Source organism: Agelaius phoeniceus, chromosome 15, assembly GCF_051311805.1.
Source record: "Agelaius phoeniceus isolate bAgePho1 chromosome 15, bAgePho1.hap1, whole genome shotgun sequence".
NCBI lineage: Eukaryota > Metazoa > Chordata > Aves > Passeriformes > Icteridae > Agelaius > Agelaius phoeniceus.
Window position 1 is genome coordinate 1,144,863 of NC_135279.1, and position 18,202 is coordinate 1,163,064.

At 51.6% G+C, this 18,202-nt stretch overlaps 2 protein-coding genes across 6 annotated transcripts; one reads left to right on the top strand and one right to left on the bottom strand.

The window, feature by feature from the left end:
- Nucleotides 1-4,504: 4,504 nt before the first annotated feature.
- GNPDA1 (glucosamine-6-phosphate deaminase 1) lies at nt 4,505-10,431 on the top strand. The gene is made up of 6 exons (XM_054643021.2): nt 4,505-6,028; nt 6,102-6,203; nt 7,404-7,586; nt 8,094-8,278; nt 8,801-8,975; nt 9,245-10,431. The coding sequence occupies exons 1-6, from the start codon at nt 5,905-5,907 to the stop codon at nt 9,340-9,342; spliced, it is 867 nt and encodes a 288-aa protein (XP_054498996.1). The 5' UTR covers nt 4,505-5,904; the 3' UTR covers nt 9,343-10,431.
- A 281-nt stretch (nt 10,432-10,712) lies between these two features.
- RNF14 (ring finger protein 14) lies at nt 10,713-18,078 on the bottom strand. Of its 5 annotated transcripts, XM_054643020.2 has the most exons (10): nt 17,839-18,078; nt 17,237-17,369; nt 16,517-16,698; nt 15,874-16,025; nt 15,055-15,582; nt 14,171-14,399; nt 13,399-13,571; nt 12,767-12,897; nt 12,102-12,184; nt 10,713-11,410 (listed from the first exon to the last, which is right to left on the bottom strand). In XM_054643020.2, the coding sequence occupies exons 3-9, from the start codon at nt 16,668-16,670 to the stop codon at nt 12,121-12,123; spliced, it is 1,431 nt and encodes a 476-aa protein (XP_054498995.1). In that variant the 5' UTR covers nt 16,671-16,698; nt 17,237-17,369; nt 17,839-18,078; the 3' UTR covers nt 10,713-11,410; nt 12,102-12,120. The 5 variants fall into 5 exon arrangements, with proteins under 5 accessions (XP_054498995.1, XP_054498993.1, XP_054498990.1 ...); XM_054643018.2 differs by lacking the exon at nt 10,713-11,410 and having other exon boundaries at nt 11,561-12,184; nt 17,237-17,366; nt 17,839-18,077; XM_054643015.2 differs by lacking the exon at nt 10,713-11,410 and having other exon boundaries at nt 11,561-12,184; nt 17,839-18,077.
- Between the last annotated feature and the right edge of the window lie 124 nt (nt 18,079-18,202).

An 18,202-nucleotide genomic window follows, 5' to 3' on the forward strand; every position in this document is an offset into this window, starting at 1 on the left:
TCGAGGGCTCTCTCACCATGAGTGGCCCAGAACTGGACACAGCGCTCACGGTGTCACCTCAGCAGTGCCAGCAAGGGGACAGTCCCTGCCCTGCTCCTGCTTTCACACTATTGCTGAGACAGCCCAGGTGCCATTGGCCTCTTGCCCTCCTTGGCACACGCTGGTTCCTGTTCAGCTGCTGTCAAGCGGCACCCCCAGGTTCTTCTCTGCTGGGCTGGTTCCCAACCAGGGTGGCTCCACTGGGGCTGGAGGGTGACCCGAGCCAGCCAGGAGCCAGCCCAGCTGTGTGTGGGGACCCCATGTGCCGCTGCCTGCGGGAATGCCAAGAGCCAGCAGCGTGTCCCCGACACCACTGCAGCTGCAGGAGTGACCCCACAAACTCAGTGCGCTACGTATAATCTACATTGTGGAACTCAAGTGTAATTTTCAGAGTGGAAGCTGCCATGGGATGGGTTAATGAAACCTAAGGAGTCAGGAAATTGATGCAGAGCCATGCTGCCTCAGCAGGGACATACCAGAGCCAGCATTGAGGAACCAGCCCTGTGTGAGCCACACTGACCAAGCTTGGGTCACACCCCAGCCATCCCTGTCCCACCACGCGGGCAGGGAACAGGGCAGCTGCACCAAACACGAGGTGTTGGCCATCAGCTCTTTCATATCCACAGGGAGCAGATGGTGTTGAGTTCCTTCCTTCCAAAAGGAGCACGTGTAGGAAACCACGCAGTGAGAGAAGTTGGTTTATTCTGAGTTCTTCAGTGTTACATTGGCCAAAACACTTCTCAGCTTGTGTAACATTTGTTTTCTACATGCGCGGTTCAGCTCTAGTCAGGCTTGCAGAAAATTACCCACATCAATCCCTAAGGTGGATGAGATTTAAATATATCAGCTTTAGGATAAGGAAGGCTGAATCAGCCCCGCTGGGATTCCAAACTGCAAATTCAGAGAGTTGCAAGCATTGAAGCCCGAGGACATGGTTTTGAACTGCACACTCAGTCATAAATACAGGCCTCAGTGCTCATTATTCCCTACCATAATCAGGCTGGATGCTTTTCTCCCTGTATTTTGCCTTTGAGGGGTAGGGAGTTCATCGATGTCTTAGTGAGATGAATGAACATCCCAGTTCTCATGCTGAAGGAGAGGCAGGAACCATGAAGGATTTTAGTGATGAATAACCTCAAAGAGTGGCTCCTGAGAAATGCTGGAGACACAAGGACGAGGCAAGGTTCTTGCAACACAGATGCCTTTGAAGGAGCTGGAACAAGAGCTGCAGGCACTGACAGACTCTGGTTTCACCTTTCCACAGGACTCTCGATTTGCACTGAGAATTTCCCTGCAGTGAGGAGCTGTCCTGATGACATGCACGGATTTACTCGCTGCTGAGGTGGGATTACACCCCTAAGTAAGGCTGTAGCAGCAGTGGTAATTATCTGCACAGTGACTGACTTGGACATGCAGAGATTAAAATAAGATGCAACCTGTGCATGTCCTCAGAGAAGATGCTGGAACATATCCTGGAGAAATGGTGAAACCATTTGTGTCAAAGCCATTTTGGGGCCAGTGGAGGCAAATCACAGGCTAATTAGTCCATCTAGTCTGAGCATGACTGACTCCGGAGGGGTAAGGGCAATTTCTTCCAGCTTCTCTCCCTATATTTATTTTTATTTTCTAAGGTGGGGAAGCTCAGTAGAAAGATGATGCTGTGGTTACAGCACATGACTGGTTCTGCTTTCATTTCCCAAGTGGTTTGAGGCAAATCACTTCATGCCTCTGTGTTTTTTGTCTTTTTTCCCAGTACAAAATGTCTTTTCTCCCAAGAGACACTTGAAGCTTGAAGTCATTGATTTTAGTGACTTCCGTACGGGATGTGCTGTGAAAGTATTTGAAAGCAATTGAAAGTATGAAAAGTAGTGGAGTGAGTCCTCTGAAATCTTGGAGCTGTACATGAGTTCCTTTAATTATTGTATACAACTGAGCAATAAAGAGAACACTTTTAATCTGCACTTTGTAATAAATATTGAACACTAAAAGCTAAATTATCAACCTCAAAAGCAGGGCGTGTAAGCTAAACTGGTAAGAACTGAGCAGGACATTAAAGCTAGATCTTTCTTCTAACCTTTTAGTGCTAAATTACCCAATTAGAAACAATCAAAATGTTCATATGACAGAAACATTTTGTCATCAATTCGAAAGTACTCCTGTGTCCCTGGAGGCAGAGACACTCCATGTGCAAGAGTTGGAATCACAGGGTTTGAATATCCATAGATGTCATTTCCCACTGTGGAATAACATCCTGAATTAGAATTATATAATTAAGCTGGAGAGATTTGTTAAGGATTAATAAATGCTGTCTAACAGATACTCCTCCCCAAAATATCACTTGGCCACAAAGACTTTTTGTGCTTGGGATCATCTTGTATTTGAATCATCTTTGATCTTTTTGCCCAAAAAAGCCAAACTCCAGCTCCCTCAGGAATTCTCCAGCCCCTTTCCCAGATGGCCCATTCCTGGAAGTGTCTAAGGCCAGGTTGGATTGGGCTTGGAGCCACCTGGGATGGTGGAATGCTCATGGCAGGGGTGAAACTGGGCAATCTTAAGGTCCCTTCCCACCCAAACCATTCTGTGGCTCTGCGACAGCCCCTGCCCAGGCAGCTGCCCCACTGCCTCGGAAGCAGCAGGTCCTGCAGGTGTGGGCTCCCTGTGGGGTTCTGGACAGCAGGCAGCTGCAATTTCAGTGTTTGTTACAGCAACAAAAGCCACTCGGTCACACGGGGTCTGCTGGAACGAGGAGAGCCCCAGCGAGCACAGCCACACGTCCCACAGCCCGGTGGGAGCAGTGCCTTGTTCAGTGGTGTGGAAAACTATGGCCCAATAAGCCACGAGTACTGTGAGGAGGAGTAATGAAAACAACAGTGCCATTGAATTGGAAGAATTTCCCAATGGGAGTTCTCTTCCTCTGAAACCCAGCAGCAGAATTGAGGGGCAGATATGGAGGGATGCAGTGAGTTGTGCAGGATGGTGCACGGGGCAAGCAGAACTGAGCTCCAAATTGCCTCCACACAGCACAGCCAGCTCAGCCCAGCCTGACTTCAGGGGCCCCACTCGCTGATTTCACCAATGCCCTTTGTTGCTCTGTTGTTTCTTCATCCCACTGGAGAAATCACAATTAACCAACGGTTAATTTAACCTTGCTATCCAGATTAAATCCCTTGCTGCTTAGGCTGGCAGTTTTGAACCTGGCGAGGAGTGACGTCCTGACAGCTTTGTCATGGCAACATCATCTGCAAAATGGAAAGGGACTGGCATAGGTGCTCTCCAGAGCTGTCTGTTCATGCATTGCCCTACCCATAGGCTTGTTGTGACCCCAAAAATATCCTAATTAGGATTTGGGTACTGTTGGGAGAGCTAAGATGTGAGTGGGGCCTGCAGGAAAGAGCAGGTCCCCTCCAGATCTATCATTTCTCCTTTTCTTATAAATTGGGGTCAGAAGGTAAATGGAACTTGCTGGAGCAGGAAGAGGTGACTGATGGCGGATATTAAAAAGACTCTTTAATTACAGGATTTGGAGAGAGGATTCTTCATGGAGATAATTTTTTAATTGTTGCTGTTTCAGGAAAAGAATCCCAGTGCTCCCGAGCAGTTCCCAATAGCAAAAGCCTTGGGCTCTGAGTGCTGCTGACTCTGATCCCTTCAAGATGGGGCAAAAGAAAAAGCTGGGTTTCTAAGAGCTCCCCCCATTAAACATCAGCTTCTCCTTAAGAGAATTGTTTGTTTCCTTCCATCTGCTGCTTTTGCAAGGAAGGAAAATCAGCCTGTTCAGACACCAGGAAGTTCTTCAGCATGGGAACAGCTCGCTGTAAATGCAAGAACAATAATGGGCAGAAATTATCATACCTAAAAATACCCAGCATGCGAGTCACACGCACAGCCCAGCCCCGGAGCAGCTCGGGGTGGATGGAGCGTGTGGATCCACAGGATGTGCTGGGTGTGGGCAGCGCGGGGGCACCTGCCTGGCTCCGCTGCAGCTTTTGCTTTCACCAAAACATGTTTTGCTTTTACCGGGAGCTGTCGGCTCCTCCTGCTTCTTTGTGCACTGCAGCTGCCCAAGCCACTGGCAGGGGAGCTGAAAGCCACACCTGAGCAGTCAGAGCCCTCCAACACTTGGATTTCACCGACCCCATCCCCACAACGGCGCTGTGTGAGCAGCTGGGGGGCTGCGAGGCCGGCGCCAAAGGCAGCAGCTCTCCACTCGTCCCGGGAGAGCCGGGCCAGGTGAGGAGGAGCAGGGGACGAGGTGACGCTGTCCAAGGCCGCTCTGGGGGCAGACAAAGCCCACAGCCCACAGGTCACCCCGGCTGTGCCCTAGAGCTCACCGCCGTGGTGAGGAAGTCCGTGGTGTCCCTGCCATCAATTCCTATGCGGGCTGTGCCTCCAGAATTTGCTTTTCCGAAATTTCCGAGCGCTGGCCGCGTTTCCAGGGTAACCGAGCGAGCCGCTGAGGGCTCTGTGGGGAGTGGCGGTGCCGGGGCTCTCTCCCAGCCCAGCCCTGCAGCAGTTTTGGCTTTGCACACCAGAAGCCGCAGTTGTGCCACAGCAGGGGTGATGTGGGAGCTCCCAGGTGTGTGTGCAGGGCAGCTGTGCGCTCACCAGGTGTCCTTCGTGCCGGCACATCTGGATAAGGACTGAAGCAGCTCCAGCATGCGAAGGGTCCAGGCCTCAGCCGGGTCCCCGTCCACTCACAGCCCCCGGTTAGCCCGGCACCTCGGTCCTGTGCCTCCGAACCCTCCGCTGCCGTGATTCCTGCCAGTGCCCGAGGAACCCATGGCTCTGCCGCACCGAAATGGCCCCGATGGCACAAGTGAAGAGCTGTGTCCCACCGAGCCAGAGCCCAGGCTGCCCTGCCCTGCCCTGTGGGAGAACCGGGAATGCCGCTGCTGCCAGCTCTCACCCAACACCGGCCGCCGAGAGACCTGCCCGTGGGCTGACACTGCTATGGAAACACCTGTCCATAGAATTTATTTAGTCTCTGTGGCCGAAAACTCTTCCCGTGTGTGCCCACAGACCGCCACACCCATCATCACCACGGGCAACCCAAGGGCTCTTCAGGATGAGACAATACCGGGAGCACTGGTTCTAGCCAGGTCATTTAAATTATTAAAATGAAAAGTAACTGCCTGGGCTGGATCCCAGCAAAGCAATTTGTAGCTCATTTTTCCTTCTGATGAAATTGAATATTGGTCTAACTTTGAAGTAAGAGCTTTGTATCCCAACAAGGAACCAAGCCTGTGTGCAAGGAGAGGTCAGGTGCATTTTCATGAGAGCTTGAACTCTGGAGCAACAGCAGGAAGGTGTTTTGGGGATACCTCTGTGCCAGGAGCAAGGACAGACAAATCATGGTCTCTCCGTCCCCCAGAACGACCCCAACCTGTCCCAAAGTGAGTCCCTACAGAACAGTTCAAGTGTGAGAACAGTTCGTTTTGGTGGGACAAGGCTGGGAGCTTCGCCCTAGGGCTGAAAAGCTGAAGGACAGAGCCGGGTGGATCCCTGCCGTGATGGTGACGCTCCAGCAGAACCACACCGCGATATTTAGGGCCATTTTAATGTATCTGGAGGAAGCGTTGCCTCCCACAGCTTGACACTCACCGAGCGGCGCTCGGCAGCCGCAGCGCCGCGCTCCCGGCGCGCCCCGTTCCGCCGCTGCGCTCCGGCCCTGCCCCGTTCCTCCCGCGGGGCCGGGCCCGGCGCTCCCCGCCCTCCGCGGAAGTGATCCCGGGCAGGGCGAGCCGGGAGGAAGCGGAGGTTGCGGGCAGGGCTGATCCGCACGGGCGGCGGCGAGCGCGGGCAGAGGCGATCCGCAGGCGGCGGCGATCCCCGGCGAAGGCAGCGGCGGTCCCGGGCGGCCCCACCATGAAGCTCATCATCCTGGAGAATTACTCGCAGGCCAGCGAGTGGGCGGCCAAGTACATCCGCAACCGCATCGTGCAGTTCGGGCCCGGCCCCGGGCGCTTCTTCACGCTGGGGCTGCCCACAGGTGGGTGCCGGGGGGCGGCCGGGCCGGGGCCGAGCGCGGGCCCTGCCCCGGCTGAGGCGGCCGCTCCCCGCAGGCAGCACCCCCCTGGGCTGCTACAGCAAGCTGGTGGAGTATTACCGCAACGGGGACCTCTCCTTCAAGTACGTGAAGACCTTCAACATGGACGAGTATGTGGGTGAGTGCCGCAGCCACCTGTCCTGTCGCCTTTGTCCCTGCCCGGGAGCTGCTGGGCCCTTACCCCGGCAGAGCCTGGCGGTGCCCGAAATCCACCTGTGCAGGTAAGAGGGACAACATTCACAGAGCTACAGCACCAACATTCACAGAGCTACAGCACCAACATTTCACAGAGTTACAGCACCAACATTTCACAGAGCTACAGCATCAGCATTTCATAGTTACAGCATCAACATCTCACAGAGTTACAGCACCAGTTAGGATGGAAAAAACCTCTGAGATCATCGGGTCCAGCCTGTGACCCCACACCACGGTGTCATCCGAACCATGGCTCTGAGTGCCACGTCCAGTCTCTCCTTAAACACCTCCAGGGAATTAGCAAAGGGGGACAATTTGAAAACCTCTGGAAGAAATTTGAAATTTTTCAGTAGGTTTGGAAACGTATGGACAAAACTGGATGCTGGTGTTGCCCAGTATTGCACACACTATTACAGACACTGCTGTGTGTTAGCTGCACTCAGGCACTGAGCAGGCAAGAACAGATTATCACTGCAGGCTCAGGGTGCAGCTTTACCTTCCACCTTTGCTCCGGGGTTATAAAGGTCCCTTACAAAGACCAGTGTGTCCCCTGAGTGCCCTCAGGTATCTCCTGCTGATTTAGCAAAGGCTGCCATTGCTGAAGTCATGGTGAAACAGTCTCCTCAGAAGAAATAGATCCAAAGGTGAAAAACATACAAGCTAAATATTTGCTAATGATAATTTTATCTCGGTCAGGAGGGGTTTTTCTGTGAATAATCCCAATCAAGCAGCATTAGGGAATAAGCAGTCCAGTGTGGGTTTACAGCATTCAAGGGGGGTAAATATGCAATAATTATACAATAATTATTATTTCCCAGGTTTCTGCACAATTTTAAAATAATTCTTACTAAAATGAAATGGGAAAAGGGCTGAAAAGGTACTGACTGATGAGGCACAGCACACACCTGCTTTTTGAACATCTATTGTATATTAACATGGCCATGTTACAGGAGCTGATTTTAATTCTGTTATTTAGGGAAATAGAAACAACTCTGAAAGCTGAGGGTGTGACAAAGGACAGAGAGCAGTGCTCTGTCACCAAAGCCACTGCAGTGGTGTGGAAGTGCTTTGTTATGGCTGATACTGTTCCAGTTGGCCTCAGTCCTGTGTGTTCTGTTACCAGGCCTCCCGAGGGATCACCCAGAAAGTTACCATTCCTTCATGTGGAATAACTTCTTCAAGCACATTGACATCTCACCAGAAAACGTCCACATCTTGGATGGAAACGCCCCTGATCTCCAGGCAGAGTGTGATGCATTTGAGGAGAAAATCAAAGCAGCTGGAGGCATCGAGCTCTTTGTTGGAGGTGAGAACCCGAGAGCAGCAGCATCTAAACCCTGCCCCAAAGCTGTGCCTGTCCTCCTTAGCTCTCATTTATTGCCAGGATTGTTCACTTTCAGTGCATTTGCAGTGAAATCCACCCCATGGCCCTGGGCACTACACTGTCCTGGCACCCTTGTCCCCCCACCTACCACTCCCAGCTTTAGGTATTCAGTGCAGTCAGTGAATTGTTCAGGAAGTGTGGGAAGGGCTAGAACTGTACAAATGTGAGGTATTTATCAATTGTCAGTGGCAACAGGAAACTGCTGGGAGTAGCTTTTCCTACACAAGCTCTTCCCATCAGTTTCTCATAAGGTTCTGCCACCTTCTTTGCTTCATTATTGTCCCAGAGCAATCAGGTCATAGTCTGGTTGTTCCAAGCAGAGGAACTGCAGGGTTTTTTCTCAGCTCTGTGTTCTGCCTGTGCTTCTCCTGGGAGAGCTGCTGGCTCTGCTGCCACAGCTGACCCTGTGCTGTCACTGTCCCTGTCCAGGCATTGGCCCCGACGGTCACATCGCCTTCAACGAGCCGGGATCCAGTTTGGTGTCCAGGACACGAGTGAAGACCTTGGCCATGGACACCATCCTGGCCAATGCCAGGTTCTTTGATGGTGACCTCTCCAAAGTGCCCACCATGGCTTTGACAGTTGGAGTAGGCACTGTCATGGATGCCAGAGAGGTGAGGAAATAAGAAGTGGCTTCCTGCAGTTCCTCTGGAGCAGCCACGTGTCCTCTGGTGTAGGATATGCCTGCCACAGAATGCCTGATCCTCCTGTCCTCTGGCATCCTGCAACACCATGGAGAGGCTCTTGCTCCATCTCTGCTGGCACTTGTGTTTGTGTAACCCTGCAGCAGCTGTTCCCCCAGGAAGCCAGGAAGGTTTGGGAGGGTGTCTTTGGTTAGAATCTCACCTGGAGAGTAACTGGAGACTTGATGTCACACCAGCAGGTGATGAAAACTGTGTGGGACCACTTTTACTGGAGTCTATTCTTGATCTACACTTGTAAATCTCAGTGTCCAGGTGCCCAAAGGATCCTTGCAGTGACCCCCCAGGCTGTGATTTCATTGAGAGCCGAAGCAGCCAGAGCAGCAGCAGCACAGAGAAGTGGCTGTGGGGAGGGTGACAGGGGTGTCCCCATTCTCAGCTTGGCACGGTGTGGTTGGGCTCTCCCTGACTGCCCCTCTCTGTCTGGGGGTGCAGGTGATGATCCTGATCACGGGAGCCCACAAAGCCTTTGCTCTGTACAAAGCCATTGAGGATGGTGTCAACCACATGTGGACGGTGTCGGCCTTCCAGCAGCACCCCAACACCGTGTTCGTGTGCGACGAGGACGCCACGCTGGAGCTCAAAGTCAAAACAGTGAAGTACTTCAAAGGTGAATGTTTGACCAGGCCAGGCAGCTGCTGTGTTACGTTTTTAGGAGCCACAAGCCATGCTTTGTAGAGGTGTTGCTGTATAAGTAACTCCTAAAGGAGTATATTCCTTAAATATACCACAGTAATATGTGTGAAGGTAAATGCTTAATGCTTGGTGTGGGAGCAAAGGCACAAGGACAACAGTAATGTCTAATTCCATTAGCATCCAATGAAGGAGAACTTTCTTGTATTATGTCTACTTAAATTGCCTTTTGATTCTCTCCATCAGGTTTAATGATGGTTCACAACAAGCTCGTGGAGCCCTTGTACAGCATGAAGGAGATGGGAGCAGAGAGGAGCCAGTCCAAGAAGCCATACAGTGATTAATGTGCTGGGGCAGTGCTGACCCAGCTGCTGAGAACAGCTGGGACAAAAGGGAATTGCTGCAGAAACTGATCTCATATTTGTCCTTAAATTAGCGGAATGATCGTATGAATTCTCTCCATTAAAGAGACAGATGCCAAACACCTGCCTTAATTAACCAAAGGAGGATGGGACCCAGTGTTCTGTGTTCCACAAACTTCTGCCACCAACTCATTCTCTGAAGGAAATGAAGAATGAATTGTTTGATCTGTGAACTGGCTGTAATCACAGACTGAAGGCTACAGAACTGAAATGTGAGGATAAATGAAAGTACAATGTTTCAGACACAAGTGGCTGATAACTTTGGGGTGTATTCCTTGCAATTAGGACAAGCATCTCTGTTATTCCTTCCTCCTCCATGAAACACTCTTACATTAGAATCCTGGAAAAGAGGATTGTCCAGCTGGAGAAGGGCAAGCTCAGAGCAGCACCCAGAGCCAGGAGATGGAGCCAGGGGGAAGAAGAGAAGGGACAGTGGGGTGGGAGTGGAGACACAATGCTGACGCTGGAGAGGATAAAACCCCACTGTGGGAACAGCCAAGCAGTGGGACAGGATCCCATGGCTCTCTCCTTGGGAGGTTGCCAGGACCTGACTGGATAAAGCCCTGGCTGAGCTCTGCTCTGAGCCACATGTTGGACTGGAGACCCCTCAGCAGAAGAGGCTGCAGCATCATCCCCCACATGGGGTCCATGGTGCAGCTCAGGCACCTGAGGATGTCACAGTTGTCAGGCCCAGGTATGATTTCCTATGCCTGGTGCTCTCTCTTCTCCAGAATTTTCCATTTCTCTAAGGAGAAGCCAAACAAGCCCCAAAGGAAACACTTTGTTCTCACTGGCTTCAGCCTCTGTTTCATTACAGACACCCCACACAGGTGGACAACAGCCAAGACCCCACCAATTCTGAAATGTGACTCCTGGGATTTCTGTCCAGTGCTCTCACACGAGGGGCAAGAAAACTGGGCAACATTTATTTTCTTTATACAGCAGTTTTGTAAGTTGTTGATCTGTAATGTAACTTTCTTCACTAAATGTCTTTACTTTTTTAAATGGTGACATTTGACTGTGTCTGGTGCTCGGTCTCAGTGTGCTGATGGTAGCAAAGCTGTCCTGGAGGCAGTTTGGTGGGAAGAGCTCCTTCTGCCCCCAGTGTTTCCTCAGAGGGAAGAGCAGGGCCCTCAGGGTGGGAGGGCACTGTGCATGCATTAAATCCCATGAACACAACACGTCCCTGCCAGCTCCAGGTGGGAGCTCTGGGCTGTCCCATTCCCAGGAGCACCTGGGCACACCTGTGCTGCCAAGTCCATGCCAGAAGGAAGACAAACAGGAACAGTGTGTTTGCCATCTTAAAGTGAATTTAGTGCTTGTGAAAGGTGCAGGAAAACAACTCAAACCATACACAACGTACACTTTTCCTACACACTGACCTAGAGATTCAGCTGAGGTGAGATTTGCTCTTCCTTCCATCTTTTTAATCCCTGTGCCAGTTCCACTAGTGCAGACTCCTCTGCACAGGGACCTGCAGCATCACTCATCCTGGCCACACATCCCAGGATAAATTTATTAACTCTCAGTCAGAACTGAGTGAGCTGTGATCACACACAGTTCCTGAGGAGTCTCAGCTCCAGAACTTTCCATCCAGGCCCTACTGCTCTTGAACACAGCACATGCAGCTTTAGTTTCCAAATAAACTTTTAGACTGTTCTGCAAGTGGAAAAACTTGTAAAAAAAATCAGTGTTTGCTTCCAGTAATCACCTTCATACTCACAAAACCACTTGCTGAGATTTTAGGGGAAACAATTTGGTTCTGCAATAATTTGAAGTGCAAAAGCAGTGGAAATAAAGGATCTAGTCCAGAAGCAAAAGTATCAACCCTCAAATTTCTTATATGAAGAGTTAATAAAAAATAAATTACTTCATCAACTGAGAACACAAGGTAATTGTCAGTATCTTGAAGAATTCAAGTTCATCTCTTCCTGATACTTTTCACCCTCTCACTGGCCACATCCTCAGCTCACTGCCTTGGTGCTCATCCCTGCCAAAACAAGGACAGGCAACGTGAGGGAACCCAACAGCAACACAGGAGTCACCAACCTCACAGAAATCCCTGGAAATGGCTGCTGGTCATGATCTGCCCAAGCTCTCAGGGATGCACAGGCTCAGGCACAGCAGCCAACGAGAAGGGTTGGGGATAATCAGCTTTAATGTCATTAGAAAGTACCAGTGACAGAGCCAGGAGCTGCTTTTCAGAGAAGCACATCAGGAAATTCAAAAAAGCAACGAACTTTGTTGCTGAATACAGGAGAAATTTTCTGTATTTTATCAGAAAACTCTCCCAGTCCAAGCAGCCCCAGAGAGAGCACTACAGCTCCACCAAACCACCCCAAACCCCACAATAGTCAAGATCCAAGGGTCAGTCTCCCTAAAAGAAACCCCCAAAATACTTCCAGCATTTGAGGCTTCAGTTTTGTCTGTTGGCTTTTAAAAAAGGGGCACTTCTTGGTTATTATTTTTCCAATGGTTTTCCAATTTCTGACTTCAATAGTGGACATGTTTGTCTGGGCATTCCATGATGATCCTCATCCCAGGATGGGGACAAGGTCTCCTTTGGTTTTGGCAACAGGTTCTGAGGTGTGAGTGTCCTGCAGTGCAGTTCCCACTCTTCTGTCACACAATGGAAGTGAAAAGCAAACAAAGGACACACAAAAAGTCTCTGGTTTGTTCACCTTTTGGTGCTGGAGGAAGCTACTGATCATCATCTTCTCCTTCCCAGAACTCCCCATTGTCAATGTGCATAGCTTGAAACAATCTGCAAGACAGAAAATCAGTGATACCAGAGCATAAAAAAAGTCAAATATGTTAAAATATATCATCCTAAATGCAACAACAGTACAGCAAGTTCCCTTGGTTTTTCAGTATCACAAACCACCATCCGTGCCTCGTGCAAGGTAAAAGAGAGGCTGCCACTGTCCCCCTGCTGTGACCTGCCTGTCACCTGTCCCACAGCAGCACCTCTGTCCCTTGGCTCTTCCTCAAGGGAATGTCAGGCAAATCTGCAGCTCCTTAGAGCAGCTCTTCCCCAAATCCTCGAGCTGCTCCTGAGCATTGCCAGGGAAACACTCAGGGAAACTCAGCACAGAAAGGGTAAGGTCATGACCTGACCAAAAAAAAAAAAAAAAATCAGGAAGACTCCTCCAGAATTTTAAAAGCAAAGTTCTTAAAAAAGCAAAACCATATCCTGAATCACTCCTGACTTTTATTGTTAGTGCCAATATTTGAGAGAAGAAACTGTGCCTTAAACTGCAGCTACACATTTCAGATAAGAAATGGGAGAGACTGTAAGGAGAAGCAGCAAATGGGTGCCAGCAGTGGAGGGCCCCTGAGCACTGACCTGTTGAAGCAGGGCGAGGAGGGGTCGTTGAAGTGCCGGTAGGGATTGGCCCGGGACAGGGAGCCCATGCAGAGCCAGCAGAAGTACTGCATGCACCCTGTGCAGGTCATCTTGTTACAGCCATCCAGTTTCTGGGGGAAAAACCAAGAACTGGTGGTAACAGAGCCCCACTGTGGCAGGCCTCAGTCCCTCTCTGCCAACAGCAGTCAGTGAGCACATCCCCCCTGCTCCACCACACTCCAACATTTTCACTGGGAGCTGGGATCCCTGCACTGGAAATTGGTTAAAATACCAAAAATACTGGAAATCTGTACTCTTCTGAAGGTGGATTGATTTCCAGCTCTAGTGTGAACAAGAGATAGCCTGAAACACCAGGAAAACAAAAGGATTCATGTAGATGCAGAGTCTGCCTGGATGTGTTTAGTGTGAGAGCCTGACCACCACTGTTTGTACTCCACTCCTTGGGATCCATAAGTATCACCTCACATCCTTTTCCATGACACACAGAAATTGAAAGTTCTCTTAGTATTTCCTAGAGATTTCCTCTCCCTAGAGGCTCCAACACACCCAGAACTGCCTCCTTGTGGGTTATTTTCTGTTCCATGATCCCCAGCCTTTCCCTCCTCACTCACCTCAATGTGGGTCCCACAGCAAGGACAAGACTTGGAGTTCTTCTCCAGCCATTCTTTACTCTCCATCTCCTCCAGGGCTTTCTGAATCACTCTCTTGCCATAACGTTGTTCCAAAAATCTTTTAGTTGTCTCATCTGCTTCTAAATATTCATTCCTCAAATCCATTAATTTCTCTGGGGGGCAAAATCAAACCAAACCAGATAGCTTTTGTAAGATGTTAGATTTAGAAGTCCAGCTAATTTCAGCACAAAGATTCTCAAAGAACAATAATGTCATGAATTAAAAAGCAAGAAAACTATTAAAATACATAAGATGATAATAGTAAAACCACTCTGCCCCAACATTCAGCAGTTTTACACTGTTTTATTATAAAAGAGATGTTGATGGAATTAGAACAATGTAAAATAAACTGACAATGGAAAGATTTTTTTCTGACTACATATTTAATGAAATTCTGTCACAGGATTTTAAGGCCAGAGAGAGAAGCCTCCACCTGATTCCAGTATTAACTCTGGCAGTACAAAGTAGTGAAGATATAAAGGAATTCTTCCCCTGCTACAGCCTCTCAGCATTTGACAACCAGCATTTAGGGAGCTCCTGAGCTGAGGAGTCTGACCAAAGGAATACTTGATTGCCAGCAACAGCCCCCCTCCAAAGGAATGCACCTTTCAGAAAGCTCAGGGTGAGGAGCTCCCTTGCCCAACTCTGGACTTTCCCACCCAAATTTAGCTGGGTGTGGGTGTAACCGTGGAGCCCAGGGGAGGTGACTGACCTGCAGTGACCTTGCAGGGGGACACCCCGTGGTAGGTCATCTTGCAGAGGGTGCAGAAGGCGTAGTTGCAGCAGGAGCAGATGCCCATGGTGCAGCCGGGCTCCTGCATCACGGGGGTCTGGCAGCCAGGCCGGGGGCAATAAACCACGTCAGCCATCAGGTCCAGGCTGGACTGCAGCAGCAGGCGGTCGTAGCGGGCAAACAGCTCCTCCCCAACCAGCTCCTTCACCTGCCAATACAGCCCATGCACCAACAAATCCTCACCCACACGCAGCCAGGCCCTGGCACAGCCTGCCCACAGCAGCTGGGGCTGCCCCTGGGTTCCTGGCAGTGCCCAGGGCCTGGGACAGGGCTGGGAGTGCCTGGGACAGTGGGAGGTGTCCCTGCCATGGCACTGGATGGGCTTTAAGGTCCCTTGCAGTCTGGGATTCCCTGATTCCTTGCATCTGTAATTCTGAGCCTGCTGCAGCAACAAACAGCAAGTCAGTGACAAGGTACCAAGAGCTGGGATGAATCCACTTTGGATTCTCCAACAGGGCACAGGGGGTCAAGGATCTGCTCCCAGGGGACAGGGACAGGACAAGAGGGAACAGCCTCAGGCTGGGCCAGGCAGGCTCAGGGTGGGCACTGCAGGAATTTCCCCATGGAAAGGGGGCTCAGGCACTGGAACTGCCCAGGGAGGGTTGGAGTGCCCATCCCTGGAGGTGCCCAAGGATGTGGCACTTCATGGCATGGTTTAGTGGCATGGTGGGACTGGGTCAAAGGCTGAACTTGGAGGTCTTTTCTGACCCAAATGACTGTGACTGCCAATGTCCAGCATGCAGGGCCGGGCCCTGAACTCAGGTTGGGTTCCAGAGCTCCCAGCTGCTGTGCACAGGAATTACCTGGCCTGGAGTGGCAACAGAAGAACACTTGGGCTCGGGGCAGTTGAGGCAGTGCACCTGCCCATCCCTGATCTGGATCTCAAAGTAGTCCTTCAGGCAGGCCTTGCAGTACACGTGGCTGCACTCAGTGAAGTGCATGCACTCACTGCCCAGCTTCTCACAGAAGCAGATGCTGCACGAGTACATCTTACTGTTAAAGCACTTCCTCCTCTGGGCCTGGTCGAAATCCAAGATCTCCCTGATCAGACTGGACAAGGACTCCACATCCTGCACAGCCCTGGCATCCACCATTTCCTCCTCAGCTGTGGCAGAGCCTGAGGCACCCCCACAGTCCTTCCCAGCCTCGAGGGGCCCCGCTGCTGTCCGGCCCTGCCCCTTCCCCTGAGGGCACATTTTCAGCTCATACGGCGATGAAATATTCAGGTAATTCAGTGTTTCCTCCTTCAGAAACTGCATCCAGGCAAACAGCACCACACAGCCTCGGTTCTCTTCCCACACATTGTCCAAGTGCTTGCAAAGAGCGCTGAGCTGGGGAAGAACAAAGAATTCCTGATTTCAGGAAGTTTGTAACTCTTCACTGGACTCCTCCCCTCAAACAGTCCTTAGTGCAAACTTTGATTTCACACTCAGCAGTTTTTATGCTGAATAAAGTAGTTCTCACAGATGCAAGTTTTCCCTCCTCAGAATAGTAATCAAATGAAAACCAGCAAGAGACAAAAGAAGAGCCAACTGAGGAGCAAGGTCATTGTTTTTTTACTTTGCTTAGCTGTTAATTATTAACTTACTCAGCAGTCAAAATGTAAAAAACCCCCTGCAAACCTGGGCCTGGGAGAGCCATTTCCCACTGAGGGTGAACACGGGCGGGGAGGTCGATGGGTAATCAGGTGGGAGCTCGAAATTCAGCACGAGGGGAGGCAGGAAGCACACGGAGTACTCGAAGCCACTGCCCTGGAGGCTCTCTGTGGAACTGCCTGAGCCAGGGCCACCGAGGCAGAGGAGAAATAACAGAGAAATGAAAACAAACCAACTGCTGCTGTTTCTGACAGCACCCAATGTCTGTTAATTTGATGTATTTCTGGGGTTAAAACTATTTGTTCCACCCTAAATAACAAAACTCACAGTGCAGGAAAATGTCAAGGGTTGGAGGTCTGTGATTAAAGCAGCTAAACAGCAGCACTGTGAAATGTCAGATTCTACACAAACCAGGAGCCTCCTCAGGGGGAATAAAAACCCAATAAATGAACTTAATTATTCTGAAGAAGTGCTACTATTATCTGTGATTTTAGAGTTTACTGAGGATGTTCTGTGTATGAGGATTAAACTGCTCAAACACAATCCCCATCAAGCACAGCAGAGGGTGAGGCACAGCTTTGTCCCATCACTGCTCCCTCAGGTCACTCCCCAGCAACCACCCAAGCTTGGTAAAGCCTCCCTTGGGACAACACAAAACATCTGAACTCACCCCTCACAAAAATTTTAAAGTCTTGAGGCAACTCCAGACAAATTCTTGTTTCTCCTCCTTGGGCAGACTCTGCTCTCTTAAATTCATCCTCATCGTAGATGCTGGCCAGAGCCAGCAGCTCGTCCTCCTGAGCCTCCTTGTCCTCTGAAGACATTTAACTTTTCTCTAAAGTTGCCACCACTCTGCAACATCAACCAAGTTAATGCATCCAATTCAAATTATCAATTTGAGGCAGCTATTTTATAGCATAGTAAACTTTAGAAAAACGCAGGTTAAGTTTTAGGAAAAAAACAATCTAAAACAATGTGCAATATAATTAAGGTATTTTACAGGTTGAAAAAAATATTGTTAGCTTTATAAAATTTAAAAAAATCCCCAACAGAATATTTAAAAGTCAGAAAGCAAACTGTGTTATTAGGTAAAAACAGCTGTAAGGGTGAAAATAATGAAATGTGGAGACGGAACAGGTGACACAGGGACATTTCACTGATGTTTGGAAGAAAACAGACAACCCCCCCCAAAAACACGGAAGAAATTAATTGGTAACAGTAGTTCTTGTCCAGTGCTCTAAGGCAAACAGGGAAACAGTCCCATTTATGATTGAAAATATCAGAAAAAGGTTCAAATCCCGCACAGGCATCTTATAGATGCACTCGTGGAGCATCTCAGCTCCACATTTGGGGAAATAAAGCCAGTTTGAGGCTTTATTTGCTGAGTTACCTTTCGAGTCAGAGCAGCGCGGAGGCCGAGCCGAGGAGCCGCTCCCCGAGCATCCCTCCAGGGCCGGACGCTTCTCCTGGCTCAAGGCACGGGCAGGGCGCTGCTGCTGAGGGGAACACCCGGCCTGGGGCTGCTGCGGACAAACACCAGCACCACCGTCAGCAGGGGCTCGAGATGAGAGTCCCCCGGGTGCCCCAGGGCTCGGGGCTCATTTCCAGCCACAGCAGCAGCAGCAGCAGGGACCGATCTGCGGGCCCGAACCCCCGTTCCAGGCCCAGCTCCCCGTGGCTATGGCGGCTCCGGCCGCTGCCACCGCCGCGCCCCGGCCCGGCCCCGGGGGGACAGCCCAGCCCGGCCCGGCCCAGCCCCGGGGGCACAGCCCACCCTGGCCCGGCCCGGCCCCGGGGGGACAGCCCAGCCCGGCCCGGCCCAGCACCGGGGGGACAGCCCAGCCCGACCCGGCCCCGGGGGGACAGCCCAGCCCGGCCTGGCCCGGCCCGGCCCCGGGGGCACAGCCCAGCCCAGCCCGGCCCGGCCCTGGGGGGACAGCCCGGCCCGGCCCGGCCCAGTCCCGCCGCGCCCGCTCCTCACCCGCTCCTCACCGGGGCAGCCGCGGCCGGGCCGCGCGGGCCGGGGACAGCGAGGGGGGCCCGGCCCTGCCCCTCGTGGAGCGGCGGCGGGGAGGGACGGGAAGGGAAGGCACGGGACGGGAAAGGAAGGGACGGGAAGCGCCGGCGGGCGGAGGAGGAGCCGGCCCGGCCCCGCAGCTCCCCCGGCGGCCGGGAGGGCCCGGCCGGCCCAGCCCGGGTGCTCGGTGCCGCTCCGGGCCCCGCCTGCCGCCCCTCCCCGGCCCCGGCAGCGAGCGAGCGGCCGCCTCCAGCCGCGGGGCTCGGGCACTGGACGGGCTCCCCCGGAACGGGAACGTGGAGCGCTGAGCAGGGGCAGGAGCTGGACCCACTGGGCCCC

Bases quoted from the DNA above. Each gene is read 5' to 3' on its own strand.
- GNPDA1 (XM_054643021.2), top strand. From the start codon at position 5,905: ATGAAGCTCATCATCCTGGAGAATTACTCGCAGGCCAGCGAGTGGGCG. The intron at 7,587-8,093 runs GTGAGAACCCGA...GTCCCTGTCCAG, and splicing joins CATCGAGCTCTTTGTTGGAG to GCATTGGCCCCGACGGTCAC. The intron at 8,279-8,800 runs GTGAGGAAATAA...CTGGGGGTGCAG, and splicing joins CTGTCATGGATGCCAGAGAG to GTGATGATCCTGATCACGGG.
- RNF14 (XM_054643020.2), bottom strand. From the start codon at position 16,670: ATGTCTTCAGAGGACAAGGAGGCTCAGGAGGACGAGCTGCTGGCTCTG. The intron at 12,898-13,398 runs GTGAGTGAGGAG...TTTTTCCCCCAG, and splicing joins GCTGTGGGACCCACATTGAG to AAACTGGATGGCTGTAACAA. The intron at 12,185-12,766 runs GTCAGTGCTCAG...TCTGTCTTGCAG, and splicing joins TCCTCGCCCTGCTTCAACAG to ATTGTTTCAAGCTATGCACA.